We start from the raw sequence: 16,656 nt of genomic DNA, 5'->3' as shown, positions 1-16,656 counted from the left end.
GCATGGGTGGGGTCCGGCCAGCCTGGCCAGGGGGAGGGGACATGGGCGGTTGGCCGGCCTGCCTGCTGGTCGAACTCCTGGTCGAGGGGACCATTTGCATATTAGCTTTTTATTCTATAGGATAGACATGGAGTGGCCAGATGATTATGCGTTCAGAGATCGTCATCATCTGGCCACTCCATGAATTTCCAACTAGAGGCCCGGTGCATGAATCCGTGCATGGGTGGGGTCCTGCCAGCCTGGCCAGGGGGAGGGGACGTGGGCGGTTGGCCGGCCTGCCTGCTGGTCGAACTCCCGGTTGAGGGGACCATTTGCATATTCGCCTTTTATTCTATAGGATGGATACGGAGTGGCCGGATGATTATGCGTTCAGAGATCATCATCATCTGGCCACTCCGTGTGTGTGTGTCTGCTCCTTTGCAGACATCGGGGTTCCTGAACGCACACTGGACACTTGGGACTTTGCACCCGGCCGTCACCCGGTGTGACGTTATCTCTAAGGCCTGTCTCGGTGTCCATGCTGGAGTTGGGGGGGGGGGGTGGACCTTCTCCTGCCGAGGGCCGGCGGGGGGGTGGGGTTATTTAGATCGTCATTCGCCGGCCCTACACAATCATGCACGTAAACGTTGGCCTGCTCTACGAATGGGGTGAGACATGAATGAGCTCGCCCCTCAGGCCTCGGCCGGGTCGGACCCAGTGATTTCCTGGTTGGTCCGCCTGCAGCCCGCGGGCCGGACGCCCCCACCCCTGCCCCGGCGTCTCAGGGAGGGCTCCTCCCGGGGCAGCAGCCGCAGCCTGTCCCTCCTCCCTGAGCCTGTCCCTCCCCCCTGAGCCTGTCCCTCCTCCCCCCTGAGCCTGTCCCTCCTCCCCCCTGAGCCTGTCCCCCCTCCCCCCTGAGCCTGTCCCTCCTCCTCCCTGAGCCTGTCCCTCCTCCCTGAGCCTGTCCCTCCTCCCTGAGCCTGTCCCTCCCCCCTGAGCCTGTCCCCCCTCCCCCCTGAGCCTGTCCCTCCTCCCCCCTGAGCCTGTCCCTCCTCCCTGAGCCTGTCCCTCCTCCTCCCTGAGCCTGTCCCTCCTCCCTGAGCCTGTCCCTCCTCCTCCCCCCTGAGCCTGTCCCTCCTCCCCCCTGAGCCTGTCCCTCCTCCCTGAGCCTGTCCCTCCTCCCTGAGCCTGTCCCTCCTCCTCCCCCCTGAGCCTGTCCCTCCTCCTCCCTGAGCCTGTTCCTCCTCCTCCCTGAGCCTGTCCCTCCTCCCTGAGCCTGTCCCTCCTCCCCCCTGAGCCTGTCCCTCCTCCCCCCTGAGCCTGTCCCTCCTCCCCCCTGAGCCTGTCCCTCCTCCTCCCTGAGCCTGTCCCTCCTCCCTCCTGAGCCTGTCCCTCCTCCCCCCTGAGCCTGTTCCTCCTCCTCCCTGAGCCTGTCCCTCCTCCCTGAGCCTGTCCCTCCCCCCTGAGCCTGTCCCTCCTCCCCCCTGAGCCTGTCCCTCCTCCCTGAGCCTGTCCCTCCTCCTCCCTGAGCCTGTCCCTCCTCCTCCCTGAGCCTGTCCCTCCTCCCTGAGCCTGTCCCTCCTCCCCCCTGAGCCTGTTCCTCCTCCTCCCTGAGCCTGTCCCTCCTCCCTGAGCCTGTCCCTCCTCCCCCCTGAGCCTGTCCCTCCTCCTCCCTGAGCCTGTCCCTCCTCCCCCCTGAGCCTGTCCCTCCTCCTCCCTGAGCCTGTCCCTCCTCCCTCCTGAGCCTGTCCCTCCTCCCCCCTGAGCCTGTTCCTCCTCCTCCCTGAGCCTGTCCCTCCTCCCCCCTGAGCCTGTACCTCCTCCTCCCTGAGCCTGTCCCTCCTCCCCCCTGAGCCTGTCCCTCCTCCCTCCTGAGCCTGTCCCTCCCCCCTGAGCCTGTCCCTCCTCCTCCCTGAGCCTGTCCCTCCTCCCTCCTGAGCCTGTCCCTCCTCCCCCCTGAGCCTGTCCCTCCTCCCCCCTGAGCCTGTCCCTCCTCCTCCCTGAGCCTGTCCCTCCTCCCCCCTGAGCCTGTCCCTCCTCCCCCCTGAGCCTGTTCCTCCTCCTCCCTGAGCCTGTTCTTCCTCCCCCCTGAGCCTGTCCCTCCTCCTCCCTGAGCCTGTCCCTCCTCCCCCCTGAGCCTGTCCCTCCTCCTCCCTGAGCCTCTCCCTCCTCCCTCCTGAGCCTGTCCCTCCTCCCCCCTGAGCCTGTTCCTCCTCCTCCCTGAGCCTGTCCCTCCTCCCCCCTGAGCCTGTCCCTCCTCCTCCCTGAGCCTGTCCCTCCTCCCCCCTGAGCCTGTCCCTCCTCCCTCCTGAGCCTGTCCCTCCCCCCTGAGCCTGTCCCTCCTCCCTGAGCCTGTCCCTCCCCCCTGAGCCTGTCCCTCCTCCCCCCTGAGCCTGTCCCTCCTCCCTGAGCCTGTCCCTCCTCCTCCCTGAGCCTGTCCCTCCTCCTCCCTGAGCCTGTCCCTCCTCCCTGAGCCTGTCCCTCCTCCCCCCTGAGCCTGTTCCTCCTCCTCCCTGAGCCTGTCCCTCCTCCCTGAGCCTGTCCCTCCTCCCCCCTGAGCCTGTCCCTCCTCCTCCCTGAGCCTGTCCCTCCTCCCCCCTGAGCCTGTCCCTCCTCCTCCCTGAGCCTGTCCCTCCTCCCTCCTGAGCCTGTCCCTCCTCCCCCCTGAGCCTGTTCCTCCTCCTCCCTGAGCCTGTCCCTCCTCCCCCCTGAGCCTGTCCCTCCTCCCCCCTGAGCCTGTCCCTCCTCCCCCCTGAGCCTGTCCCTCCTCCCTGAGCCTGTCCCTCCTCCCCCCTGAGCCTGTCCCTCCTCCTCCCTGAGCCTGTCCCTCCTCCCTCCTGAGCCTGTCCCTCCTCCTCCCTGAGCCTGTTCCTCCTCCTCCCTGAGCCTGTCCCTCCTCCCCCCTGAGCCTGTCCCTCCTCCCCCCTGAGCCTGTCCCTCCTCCCCCCTGAGCCTGTCCCTCCTCCCTGAGCCTGTCCCTCCTCCCCCCTGAGCCTGTCCCTCCTCCCCCCTGAGCCTGTCCCTCCTCCCCCCTGAGCCTGTCCCTCCTCCTCCCTGAGCCTGTCCCTCCTCCCTCCTGAGCCTGTCCCTCCTCCCCCCTGAGCCTGTCCCTCCTCCCTCCTGAGCCTGTCCCTCCTCCCTCCTGAGCCTGTCCCTCCCCCCTGAGCCTGTCCCTCCTCCCCCCTGAGCCTGTCCCTCCTCCCCCCTGAGCCTGTCCCTCCTCCCCCCTGAGCCTGTCCCTCCTCCCTGAGCCTGTCCCTCCTCCCTCCTGAGCCTGTCCCTCCTCCTCCCTGAGCCTGTTCCTCCTCCTCCCTGAGCCTGTCCCTCCTCCCTCCTGAGCCTGTCCCTCCTCCCCCCTGAGCCTGTCCCTCCTCCCCCCTGAGCCTGTCCCTCCTCCTCCCTGAGCCTGTCCCTCCTCCCTGAGCCTGTCCCTCCCCCTCCCTGAGCCTGTCCCTCCTCCTCCCTGAGCCTGTCCCTCCTCCTCCCTGAGCCTGTCCCTCCTCCCTGAGCCTGTCCCTCCTCCCTGAGCCTGTCCCTCCTCCCTGAGCCTGTCCCTCCTCCTCCCTGAGCCTGTCCCTCCTCCCTGAGCCTGTCCCTCCTCCCCCCTGAGCCTGTTCCTCCTCCTCCCTGAGCCTGTCCCTCCTCCCTGAGCCTGTCCCTCCCCCCTGAGCCTGTCCCTCCTCCCTGAGCCTGTCCCTCCTCCCCCCTGAGCCTGTCCCTCCTCCCTCCTGAGCCTGTCCCTCCCCCCTGAGCCTGTCCCTCCTCCCCCCTGAGCCTGTCCCTCCTCCCTCCTGAGCCTGTCCCTCCCCCCTGAGCCTGTCCCTCCTCCTCCCTGAGCCTGTCCCTCCTCCCTCCTGAGCCTGTCCCTCCTCCCCCTAAGCCTGTTCCTCCTCCTCCCTGAGCCTGTCCCTCCTCCCTGAGCCTGTCCCTCCTCCCTCCTGAGCCTGTCCCTCCTCCCTCCTGAGCCTGTCCCTCCTCCTCCCTGAGCCTGTCCCTCCTCCCCCCTGAGCCTGTCCCTCCTCCTCCCTGAGCCTGTCCCTCCTCCTCCCTGAGCCTGTCCCTCCTCCCTGAGCCTGTCCCTCCTCCCTGAGCCTGTCCCTCCTCCTCCCCCCTGAGCCTGTCCCCCCTCCTCCCTTAGCCTGTCCCTCCTCCCTGAGCCTGTCCCTCCTCCCCTGAGCCTGTCCCTCCTCCCTGAGCCTGTTCCTCCTCCCTGAGCCTGTCCCTCCTCCTCCCCCCTGAGCCTGTCCCCCCTCCTCCCTGAGCCTGTCCCTCCTCCCTGAGCCTGTCCGTCCTCCTCCCTGAGCCTGTCCCTCCTCCCTGAGCCTGTCCCTCCTCCTCCCCCCTGAGCCTGTCCCCCCTCCTCCCTGAGCCTGTCCCTCCTCCCCCCTGAGCCTGTCCCTCCTCCCCCCTGAGCCTGTCCCTCCTCCCCCCTGAGCCTGTCCCTCCTCCCTGAGCCTGTCCCTCCTCCCCCCTGAGCCTGTCCCTCCTCCCTGAGCCTGTCCCTCCTCCCCCCTGAGCCTGTCCCTCCTCCCTGAGCCTGTCCCTCCTCCCCCCTGAGCCTGTCCCTCCCCCCTGAGCCTGTCCCTCCTCCCCCCTGAGCCTGTCCCTCCTCCCTGAGCCTGTCCCTCCTCCCCCCTGAGCCTGTCCCTCCTCCCTGAGCCTGTCCCCCCTCCCCCCTGAGCCTGTCCCTCCTCCCTGAGCCTGTTCCTCCTCCTCCCTGAGCCTGTCCCTCCTCCCTGAGCCTGTCCCCCCTCCCCCCTGAGCCTGTCCCTCCTCCCCCCTGAGCCTGTCCCTCCTCCCTGAGCCTGTCCCTCCTCACCCCTGAGCCTGTCCCTCCCCCCTGAGCCTGTCCCTCCTCCCCCCTGAGCCTGTCCCTCCTCCTCCCTGAGCCTGTCCCTCCTCCCCCCTGAGCCTGTCCCTCCTCCCTGAGCCTGTCCCTCCTCACCCCTGAGCCTGTCCCTCCCCCCTGAGCCTGTCCCTCCTCCCCCCTGGTCCTGGTCCCCCCCACCCCCCTCCCCGGTCCTCACGGAGCCCCCCTCTCCCCCGCCCCCAGGGGTGGAGCGCCTGGTCGGCCACCTGCACCGGCACCGGGTGCCCATGGCCGTGGCCACCAGCTCGGGGTCGGCGTCCTTCCGGGCCAAGACCCAGCGGCACCGGGACCTCTTCGGCCTCTTCGACCACGTGGTGCTGGGCGACGACCCCGCCGTGCGCAGCGGCAAGCCGCACCCCGACATCTTCCTCGCCTGCGCCCGCCGGTTCTCGCCTCCGGCCCCCCCTGACCAGGTGCGTGTGTGTGTGTTGGCGGGGGGGGGGGTCCCTGTCATTCATCGTGTTGGGGTGAGCAGGGCAGCTGCAATGCTGGGGTCACCTGCCCCTCCCCCACCTCCCATTAAGCCCCCCTTCACCTTTTGCACTCGGATGTCGAGATTAAAATTACTCTTTGAATGTACCAATAATTTGAAATATAAGAAAATCCAAATAAATAAGTTTGTATGACAAGAAACTCCAGTATTTTATTCTACTGCCGCACTTAGTAAAATCTGGGGTGTTTAAAAAATTAAATCCCGAGTAGAATAAAGGAACTGAGAAAAAAGCAAGCGAGTGCAAAGGGTTAAAGCATAGCCCTCCCCTGCCCCTCCCCCATTTCCCATAAGGCCCCCCTTAAAGCATAGCCCTCCCCCGCCCCTCCCCCATTTCCCATAAAGCCCCCCTTAAAGCATAGCCCTCACCTGCCCCTCCCCCATTTCCCATAAGGCCCCCCTTAAAGTATAGCCCTCCCCCGCCCCTCCCCCATTTCCCATAAGGGATTGTGGGCGTCTGTGGGAGCACGTGATCTCCCCTCCATTGTCCTTGAGCCACAGCCTCTCCCTCTGCCCCCGGCTGCACCCCATCCGGGGACGGAGAGGAGGGAGGAGGCCTGGCCTGCACGTCCGTCCGTCCGTCCGTCCATCCGCCGTGCACCCCGTCTCAACCCTCTCTGTCCCCCTGCAGTGCCTGGTCTTCGAAGACGCCCCCAACGGGGTGGAGGCGGCCCTGGCGGCCGGGATGCAGGTGGTGATGGTCCCGGACGGAAACCTGCGCCCGGAGCTGACCACCAAGGCCACGGTGGTGCTGGCCTCCCTGCAGGACTTCCAGCCCCAGCTCTTCGGGCTGCCGCCCTTCGCCTGACGCTGCCCCGAGCCGCCCGCCCGCCACCCTGCCCCGGCCCGGCCCCACGGTGTGAGCCACCCGCCAGCATCTGCAGGGGCATCCCCACCGGCCCCGGAGACACTCATCCAGCCTCAGGACTCCGCCCCGTCCCTCAATGCTGGCCAACCAGCCCGGCCTACGTGGCTCAGGGGTTGAGCATTGACCTAGGAACCAGGAGGTCACGGTTCGATTCCCGGTCAGGGCACAGGCCCGGACTGTGGGCTTGATCCCCAGTGTGGGTGCATGCAGGAGGCAGCCGGTCCATGATTCTCTCTCATGTTTCCCTCTCTTTCTCTCCCTTCCTCTCTGAAATCAATAAAAATATTTTTTAAAAGTATATAAAATAAAAAAAACAAATGTTAGCCAACCGTAACTTGTCCATGGACAGATGCAAAACAGAGGCAGCCCAGAGCAGAGACCAGAACCGACCCACACCGTCACGTGACTAACCTGGGAACGCTTGCATCTGACCAGTCGTGTACTTGTCATGTACACGGAATGTACACGCCTACATCCATGTACGCACTTGTGTGGGAATACACACGTGTATACACATGTGTGTGTCGGTATCCATTCCCAAGACAAGCGAAGTTATACTTGTTTTTATTTCTTCCTGCCCCCTGCCTGGCACCTGTGAAATGTGAACACGTACACGTGTGTGCCTTCATGTGCACCTACGCATGTACATGTTTATGTCCACTCTGGGCTCCGTCACTCACTGCTGTTGCCTTGGCAACCAGTGCCTGCTGACAGCAGCGAGGTGGCCGTTCCGCGGGTTATGCAAGCCGAGTGGGAAACCGTGTTCCGGTTGAGCTTTAGGAACTCCACCTGCGCCTTGGCCCACGCTGACACGCCTCCTGTGTCCGCCGACTCTCTGGACGTAGCGTGTTTGCATAGCGTGTCCAGATAGGGCAGGCGTGCGCTCTACCTTCGACGGTTTGTTCTTTTGTATTTTTTTGTTGTGTTTTTTCGTTGTTGTTTTTTTACGGGGCAACTAAACCCATAAGACATCCAATGTTCACATGGAGATACTTTGTTGTAGAAAAAAGATAAATAAAAGCAAAACACCTTCTGTTTGTTTGAAACGCTTTATCGGGGAGTTCCGGTTCGCTGCTAGAGACATTCCCAACGGATGGACCATCTACACCGAGCGGCCAGACAATGATGATCTCTGAACGCATAACAATCTGGCCACTCCGTGTCTATCCTATAGAATAAAAGGCTAATATGCAAATGGTCCCCTCGACCAGGAGTTCGACCAGCAGGCAGGCCGGCCAACCGCCCATGTCCCCTCCCCCTGGCCAGGCTGGCCGGACCCCACCCATGCACGAATTCATGCACCGGGCCTCTAATATATATATATACACACACTGAGTGGCCAGATTATGATGATCTCTGAACACATAATAATCTGGCCACTCCGTGTCTGTCCTATAGAATAAAAGGCTAATATGCAAATTGTCCCCTTGACCAGGAGTTTGACCAGCAGGCAGGCCGGCCAACCGCCCATGTCCCCTCCCCCTGGCCAGGCTGGCCGGACCCCACCCATGCACGAATTCACGCACCGGGCCTCTAATATATATATATATACACACACTGAGTGGCCAGATTATTATGCGTTCAGAGATCATCATAATCTGGCCACTCAGTGTATGTTCCACGAATAAGGGCCCGTGGATGAATTAGGACGTGGTCACGTCATGAAGTAGGACTTTGGCCATTAACCCCCATCCATGCTTTTTGGAAGCGAAAGACGTTCAAAGGGGGGGAGATGCGATCAGAGGGGGTCCCCGCTGCCTGCCCCCTTCCCTGTGGTGCCTGTCATGTCAGGGAGCTAGCTTCCTACGCTGTCCATGGCGGGGAGACCGTAGCCACGTCCGAAGGGTCTGGTGGGATGACGTCTGGCCAGGATGGCCCGGTTCAGCACGTTTTGCTTTAGCGTTTTTCATGTCTGTTCTTGGAATTCTCTTCCAATCGACGGCCGCTGGTAACATGGTCCTGGTTCCCTCGCCGGTGAATTTACGTGAATGAAACGTTTCACACCTGCTGATGTGAATATTTGTATGAAAGTGTGACTTTACCTTTTCTCTCAAAAATACAAATAAAATTATCCTCTAAGAAATGTGAAACAGCCGAAACCGGTTTGGCTCAGTGGATAGAGCGTCGGCCTGTGGACTGAAAGGTCCCAGGTTCGATTCCGGTCAAGGGCATGTACCTTGGTTGCGGGCACATCCCCAGTGTGGGGTGTGCAGGAGGCGGCTAATCGATGTTTCTCTTTCATCGATGTTTCTGACTCTCTATCCCTCTCCCTTCCTCTCTGTAAAAAATCAATAAAATATATTTTTTTAAAAAAAGAAATGTGAAACATACGTGTGGCTAATGGACAGTTTTTCTTAACTCAGTCAGCACTAATGGTATGATGTCATAGCTACACTAATAAAAGAGTAAGATGCAAATTGACCGTACCTTCGCGACGCCCACCAGCCAATCAGGAGTGGGTATGCAAATTAACCCGACAAAGATGGCCAGTTAATTTGCATACACAGGCGGCCAGGGGTGGGGCAGGATTCTTGCGTTGTCACCATGGCAATGACACAGGCGTTCAGCACCACCCCAGCCGCTCCGAGCCTCTGTGCACCGTGGGAAGGCGGAAAGGTGGCTCTGGCGAGAGCGAAGGCATTGCCAGCAGCCACGGGAAGGAAGGCGCATTCTTGCACGAATGTTCGTGCATCGGGCCTCTAGTATATATATATATATATATATATATATATATATACACACACACACACATACACACACACACGTATATACACACATGTATACACACACGCGCACACACAGCTATACTAGAGGCCCGGTGCACGAATTCCTGCAAGGGGCTCGGCCCTCCCAGCCCCGGCTTCGTCCGGAAGGTCGTCTGGAAGGACGTCTGGAAGGTTGTTCGGTCTAATTAGCATATTAGGCTTTTATTATATAGGATATATGACCAGTTGCCTTAGTTTCATAGCTCCTTGAACGTGGGCCTACGGCTTGCTCACCCAGGGGTGCTCACCCTGCAGAGGATGTGGGGGCGGGGGGGCGCGAGGGAATTAGAAACGAAGGTCACCCAGGCCTGTGATATATACAGAGGGCATATCTATGCCGATGTAACACCCATGCCCTATCGCTCTCTCTCTATATATAAATATTTCATATCTCTGTGCTCTTATCTGCATCCACATCTGTCTCCTCCGGAACGTCCCTGTCAAAACAGCTCGGGGGAACATCGAATGTGGCTCTCCCATCTGTGCGATCCGATGGTTTTGGATTAAGGAGGGAAACGAGGGTGGCTGCGTGCCATCTCTCTCGTGGGAAGCGTTCCCGTTCGGCGACAGGCGTGTGCCCAGTTCTCCAGCCTCACGCATGGTGCGTTTGCATAGCGTGTGCATACATAAGACGGGATGTGGCCTCAGATGCTCACAGAGTGTTCTACATCCTATGCTGTGCCTGTGTGTGTGCGTGTGTGTGTGTGTGTGTGTGTGTATTAGACATTCTCCCTCTCTCTCTCTCTCTCTCTCTCTCTCTCTCACACACACACACACACACACACTTCTATCTTCACGAATGCCCTTTCCCCAGAGTGGATAACACTTTTTAAAAAATATATATTTTTACAAGAAGCCCGGGGCATGAATTCCTGCACCCGTGGGGTCCCTTGGCCTGGCCTGCGGGATTGGGCCGAAACCAGCTCTCCGACATCCCCCGAGGGATCCCGGATGGCGAGAGGGTGCAGGCCAGGCCGAGGGACCCCACCGGTGCACGATCGGGGCCGGGGAGGGACGCGGGAGGTTGGCCAGCCGGAGAGGGACCGTGGGAGGGCTCCAGGGCGTGTCCGGCCCGTCTCGCTCAGTCCCGATCAGCCGGACCCCAGCAGCAAGCTAACCTACTGGTCGGAGCATCTGCCCCCTAGTGGTCAGTGCACGCCATAGCAACTGGTCAACTGGTCGACTGTCTGCCCCATGGTGGTCAGTGCACGTCATAGCGAGCGGTTGAGCGGCCTTAGCATATCATTAGCATATTACGCTTTGATCGGTTGAATGGCCGACTGGTCGACAGGACACTTAGCATATTAGGCTTTTATTCTATAGGATTGACTTCAGAGAGGAAGGGAGAGGGAGGGAGAGAGAGAAGCATCCATGATGAGAGAGAACCACGGATCGGCTGCCTCCTGCACGCCCGCTACTGGGGATCGAGCCTGCAACCCGGGCATGTGCCCTTGACCGGGAATAGAACTGTGACCTCCTGGTTTGTAGGTCGACGCTCAACCGCTGAGCCACGCCCGCCCGGACTGGATAACACTCTTAAGAGAAAAGAATGGGTTCGTGATCAAGGGCAGGCATTACGTGTAGGACGGATTAGGACCTGGGTCCCGTCTATGGGATGAAGTCTTGTCGGGAGGAGTTTCAACGAGGAAGCCCCATGTATGCTCAGTGGGATCCCTACCATCCTCCCCGCCTCCCCCCCTCAGGTGGCTCCTCAGACACCCTTCGACCCGGGGCGTGAGCGCCAGGCACCTGCCCACCTCCCCTGCCCTCTCCTCCCCGCACGTCCCTGGTCGCCATGCAAAGGGCGGCATCTCCTCCCTTCCTAACCCGTCCCCCACCCCCGGGCCCTCTTGCTGGGCCAGCTCCGACCCTCCCCCCACGGGGTGGCCCCCCAGACACCCAGGCCCCCCAGGCCTCCCTCGGACGCCCGTGCAGCTCGGAGCAGAGCACCGTGCCGTGTTAGGGAGGGAAGTGGATCGCACGGACACAGAGCCAGGGAGCATGTGTCCAGGGGCGAGAGATAGCGGGCGGAGAAGAAAAGGATGTGTCAGCATCTGAGATAAAAATCGGGGGAGCCCGGGTAATAGCGTGGACGGAGCACCTGCCTGCCAGGGGCCGCGGGCTCTCTCTCCCCTAATCACAGAAGCTGGCGTCAAACCATTACTCAGACCTGGCTGGGGGCGGCGGGGGGGGCGGTGGACAGGGATGGTGAGGCGGCGGGGGGGGGGGCATCCATTACCCCTCCGTCCAGCAAAGGAGAGGAGATAAGAGTTCGTCTACATGGTTTTACCCACAGGGACTGAGCGGAATGCGCCGCGGCGTCGGCGAGAGAGGAGAAACGCTTGATTGATGGCTCAGACGGTGTTCCATCCTACAACGCTCTGACAGGCATACCCTAGAGGCCCGGTGCACGAAAATCATCCCCATGAAAAGGGGATTCATTAGAGGAAATGATTTAATATTGCTATTTGCTCTTTGTCAATAGAAGTGTCAGAGATGAAAGACAATTAGTGAAATGCATATGAACATCTCCCTCCTGTCAGGGTCTGGGGCACGCCGCGGGACCCAGAGTCAAGTCCCCGCCCACCTGCGCACACCTCGAAATCGCACGAGACCCAGACCCGGCCGGTCCAACCCCCGTCAAGCCCCGCCCGGCGGCAGGTGCAACTTCAGGTCCCCTGGCCCCAACACGAGGGTGCGATGGCGTGACGACCATTTGCATATCGGCTCTTTATTATATAGGATGCTCCTGTGGCCTCGGCCGGGGTGGCTCAGTGGATAGAGCGTCGGCCCGCAGACTGAAGGGTCCCGGGTTCGATTCGATTCCGATCAAGGGCACGCACCTCCGTTGCAGGCTCCTCCCAGGCCCGGGCCCTGGTCGGGGTGCGTGCAGGAGGCAACCCATCGACGTGTGTCTCTCTCACATGGATGTTTCTCTCTGTCTCTCCCCCTCCCTCCCACTCTCTCTGAAAATCAATGCGAAAATATCCTCGGGTGAGATTTAACTGAATGAATGAATGAATGAGTCTGTGGCCTTGCAAACTCAGAGCCCTAGCAGTTAAAATGTTTTAATTAAAAAGCAGTTTATACGGTGGGTCCTCACATCCGAGGCCAGCACCTTCCCTGACAAAGACCAACGTGGATCTTTCCTGAGCCGGCTGTGTTTTTGCGTCTGAGATCACAAAACCTGGGGAATAGCCCTGGCCGGCGTGGCTCCGTGGATAGAGCGTCGGCCTGCGGACTGGAGGGTCCCGGGTTCGATTCCGGTCAAGGGCATGGACCTTGGTTGCGGGCACATCCCCAGGTGGGGGCATGCAGGAGGCAGCTGATGGGTGTTTCTCTCTCATCGATGTTTCTAACTCTCTCTCCCTCTCCCTTCCTCTCTGTAAAAAAAATCAATAAAATATACACGGAGCGGCCAGATGATGATGATCTCTGAACGCAAAATAACCTGGCCACTCAGTGTGTACCCTATAGAATAAAAGGCTAATATGCAAATAGTCCCCTCGACCAGGAGTTCGACCAGCAGGCAGGCAGGCCAACCGCCCATGTCCCCTCCGCCTGGCCAGGCTGGCCGCACCCCACCCATGCACGAATTCATGCACCGGGCCTCTAATATATATAGATAGATAGATAGATAGATAGATAGATAGATAGATAGATAGATATAGATATAGATATAGATATAGATATAGATATAGATATAGATATAGATATAGATATAGATATAGATATAGATATAGATGTATATGTATATATACACACACACTGAGTGGCCAGATTATTATGCATTCAAAGATCATAATAATCTGGCCAGTCAGTGTGTGTATATATATATATATATGTGTGTGTGTGTATATATATATATATATATATATATATATATATATATATATATTTTAGAGGCCCGGTGCATGAATTCGTGCATGGGTGGGGTCCGGCCAGCCTTGCCAGGGGGCGGGGACATGGGCGGTTGGCCAGCCTGCCTGCTGGTCGAACCCCTGGTTGAGGGGACCATTTGCATATGAGCTTTTTATTCTATAGCAGGCGTCCTCAAACTACGGCCCGCGGGCCACATGCGGGTGTTTTTGCCGTTTTGTGTTTTTACTTCAAAATAAGATATGTGCCGTGTGCATAGGAATTTGTTCATAGTTTTTTTTTAAACTATAGTCCGGCCCTCCAACAGTCTGAGGGACAGTGAACTGGCCCCTGCTTAAAAAGTTTGAGGACCCCTGTTCTATAGGATAGACACGGAGTGGCCAGGTGATCGTGCGTTCAGAGATCATCATCGTCTGGCCCCTCCGTGTATACATACTAGTAAAAACCCAGCAGCCGGAATGCTGGAAGGACCAGAATCACAGGTCGCTATGATGCCCACTGCTACTAGCGAACTGGCCAGATCGGGGGTGGGGGAGAGTGGGGCCAACCTCCTGTGGCCCCTCCCCCCAGCCAGCCCCGCCCCTGATTGGCCTCTCCCACCCCAATAGCCCACCCTCCCCGGCTGGCCCTTCCCCCAGGCCGGCCGCCCAGATCACCCCCCACCCCAATACGGAGCGGGCTGGCCAACTTCCTGCAGTCCCTTCCCCGCCCCCGTTGGCCCCACCCCCAATGGACCCCCCCGGACTCCGATCAGGGGCAGGGCCGGCCAGCCAGCCACCCATGGCCCCTCCCCGAGGCCCCTGGCCCCCAATCACCCCCCCCACCCCAATTGAGGGCGGGTCCCACTGGCCAATCGCCTGGCCCCATCGGCCGGATCGGGACCAACTGGCTGTCCAACCTCCCGCCATCTCCTCCTCCCCACAGGCCGGGCCGGCTGGACCCACCTGTGCACGAATTCGTGCACTGGGCCGCTATACAAATATATTTAAAAAAATAAGCCGAAACCGGTGTGGCTCAGTGGATAGAGCGGCGGCCTGCGGACTGGAGGGTCCCGGGTTCGATTCCGGCCAAGGGCATGTACCTTGGTTGCGGGCACATCCCCAGTGGGGGGCGTGCAGGAGGCAGCTGATCGATGTTTCTCTCTCATCGATGTTTCTGACTCTCTCTCCCTCTCCCCTCCTCTCTGTAAAAAATCAATAAAATATATTTTAAAAAATAAATAAATAAAATAAAATAAAAGACATTGGCCCTTGGCCGGCTCTGGGGTTTCCAGGAATAAGACGGGCGTTCATGACGGATCCGGGTCCCAGGATCCCTTTACGCCGGGCAGTTCCCCGACCTGCGTGTAATCCAGGACGGGGATGAGAGGGCTAATCCCCACGGTCTGTCTGCCAGGCCGGCGCCGTCCTGGCACGGGGACTTGGACGGCGACGCCTGTTTCCACGCCAAGGAAACCCCGCCGTCCAGGGCGGGAGGCGGCACCGTGGAGGCCAGGCCAGCACTTGCCCTGCTGGGGCGGGGGGGGGGGTGCATCTACTGCAATGGACGGAGGAGCGGGGGGGTAGCGAAGACCTTACCTCCCAGCCCTGGCCGGTGTGGCTCAGTGGATAGAGCATCGGCCTGCGGACTGGAAGGTCCCAGGTTCGATTCCGGTCAGGGGCATGCGCCTCGGTTGCGGGCAGATCCCCAGTAGGGGGCGTGCAGGAGGCGGCTGATGGATGTTTCTCTCTCATCGATGTTTCTAGCTCTCTATCCCTCTCCCTTCCTCTCTGTAAAAAAATCAATAAAATATATATTTTTAAATCAATAAATAAAAGGTGCTCATTTCTGCCCTTCACAGATAAGACACAATGAATAAAGATAAGACACAATTTATAGCCCTCACCGGCGTGGCTCAGTGGATAGAGCGTCGGCCTGCGGACTGGAGGGTCCCGGGTTCGATTCTGGTCAAGGGCATGTACCTTGGTTATGGGCACATCCCCAGTAGGGGGCGTGCAGGAGGCAGCTGATGGATGTTTCTCTCTCATCAGTGTTTCTAACTCTCTCTCTCTCTCCCCCCCCCCCCCCCCCCGCCTCTTCCTTTCTCTCTGAAATCAGTACAAATACATTTAAAAAAAAGAAAAAGACATTGGCCTTTGGCTGGCTCTGGGGTTTCCAGGAATAAGATGGAATAAGACGGGCGTTAATGACGGATTGAGATCCCGCAATCCCTTTATGCTGGGTCATTCCCTGACCTTCCTGTAATCCAGGACGGGGATTAGAGGCCTAATTCCCATGGGAATCGGACTGTGACCTCCTGGCTCATGGGTCGACCCTCAACCACTGAGCCATACCGGCCGGGCCTTCCAGCCAGTTACGGACGGTCAGACGGACGGTCGGACGGTCGGACGGACGGTCGGACGGACGGACGGAGGGGGGCCTGCCCTTGGTGTCAGCGGTGAGGGCTCGCCCTCACGTTGCCATGGACACGCCTGTGCTGTGTGATGTCACAGGAGTGGGGGGGGGGGGTCCCAGGCAGGAAACTGGGGAGCATCCTGGGAGGTTCCTGGCACAGGTACCGCTTCGCCAGGCCTGGGACCCGTGTTCCCTCCACGGCGTGTGGCCCGCGGACAGGCGAACGCTGCCCAGCATGCTGGAGAGGGCACGTTCCGTTCGAGCGGGGGATCGTTGCGGGTGCAGCAATCAGGGAGGACTCCCTGGGGGAGGTGGCCTTCAGCTGGGCTGGGAGAATAAGTGGTATTTGGGGCGGTGTTTGGAGAATGAGGGCTGTGGAGCGAATGCCCCTTTTCTTTCAATGTGTTTTTATTGAATTTTAAAAAGATAAGTGGAGCCCTGGCTGGTGTCGCTCAGTGGATAGAGCGTCAGCCGGCGGACTGAAGGGTCCCGGGTTCGATTCCTGGTCAAGGGCATGTACCTTGGTTGCGGGCACATCCCCAGTGGGGGGCGTGCAGGAGGCAGCTGATCGATGTTTCTCTCTCATCGGTGTTTCTGACTCTCTCTTCCTCTCCCTTCCTCTCTGTAAAAAATCAATAAAATATATTTTTTTTTTTAAAAAAAAAGAGAAGCAGAGAGAAAGATAGAAACATCCATGATGAGAGAGAATCACGGACCGGCTGCCTCCTGCACGCCCCCTACTGGGGATTGACCCCACAACCCAGGCATTGACCGGAATCGAACCCGAGACCCTTCTCTGTCTGCAGGCCGACGCTCTATCCACTGAGCCACACCAGCCAGGGCTCCATGTAACCTTTTGCGCTCGGATGTCGAGATTAAAATTACTCTTTGAGTGTATCAATAAGTTGACCTATAAAAAAAATCCAAATAAGTTAGTTTGCATGAAAAGAAACTCCAGTTTTTTATCCTACCGCCGCGCTTTGTAAAATCTGGGGTATTTAAAAAAATTAAATCCCGAGTAGGATAAAGGAATCGAGGAAAAAGCAAGCGAGTGCAAAGGGTTAATTCAGAGTGCTCTGAATTGAAAGGCAATTAGGAAGCGTCTGTGAAATATTTATTATTCCTCGGAGACAGACAGGCACAGCCTCGGGGTGGAGGCGGGAGACTTGGACGGGGAAGGGGTGTTGAAGAAAAAAATAAATAAATTATTTTTTTTCTGGGAGAACACGGCAAACCTGAAATGAAATGAGATAATAAATCGAGAGCCGGCAAAAGAAACCCAATAGAAATAAGAAATGAATACTAAGATACCTTGAGGCGTTTCGAGAATCGAGACATTTTTTATTTTTGTCTTTTTAAAATGTATTTATTTGTTTAAAAAATATATTTATTGATTTCAGACGGAGGTAGG

At 58.9% G+C, this 16,656-nt stretch overlaps 1 protein-coding gene across 1 annotated transcript; it reads left to right on the top strand.

The window, feature by feature from the left end:
* The first annotated feature begins 4,992 nt into the window (after nt 1-4,992).
* Nucleotides 4,993-8,616, top strand: LOC307096623 (pseudouridine-5'-phosphatase-like). The gene is made up of 2 exons (XM_079800931.1): nt 4,993-5,262; nt 5,971-8,616. The coding sequence occupies exons 1-2, from the start codon at nt 5,077-5,079 to the stop codon at nt 6,145-6,147; spliced, it is 363 nt and encodes a 120-aa protein (XP_079657057.1). The 5' UTR covers nt 4,993-5,076; the 3' UTR covers nt 6,148-8,616.
* Nucleotides 8,617-16,656: the final 8,040 nt, after the last annotated feature.

The sequence above is a fragment of the Cnephaeus nilssonii genome, assembly GCF_951640355.1.
Source record: "Cnephaeus nilssonii genome assembly, contig: SCAFFOLD_232, whole genome shotgun sequence".
Classification (NCBI taxonomy): domain Eukaryota; kingdom Metazoa; phylum Chordata; class Mammalia; order Chiroptera; family Vespertilionidae; genus Cnephaeus; species Cnephaeus nilssonii.
Note: the sequence above shows the minus strand (reverse complement) of the source record. Positions and strands in the feature narration are given on the sequence as shown.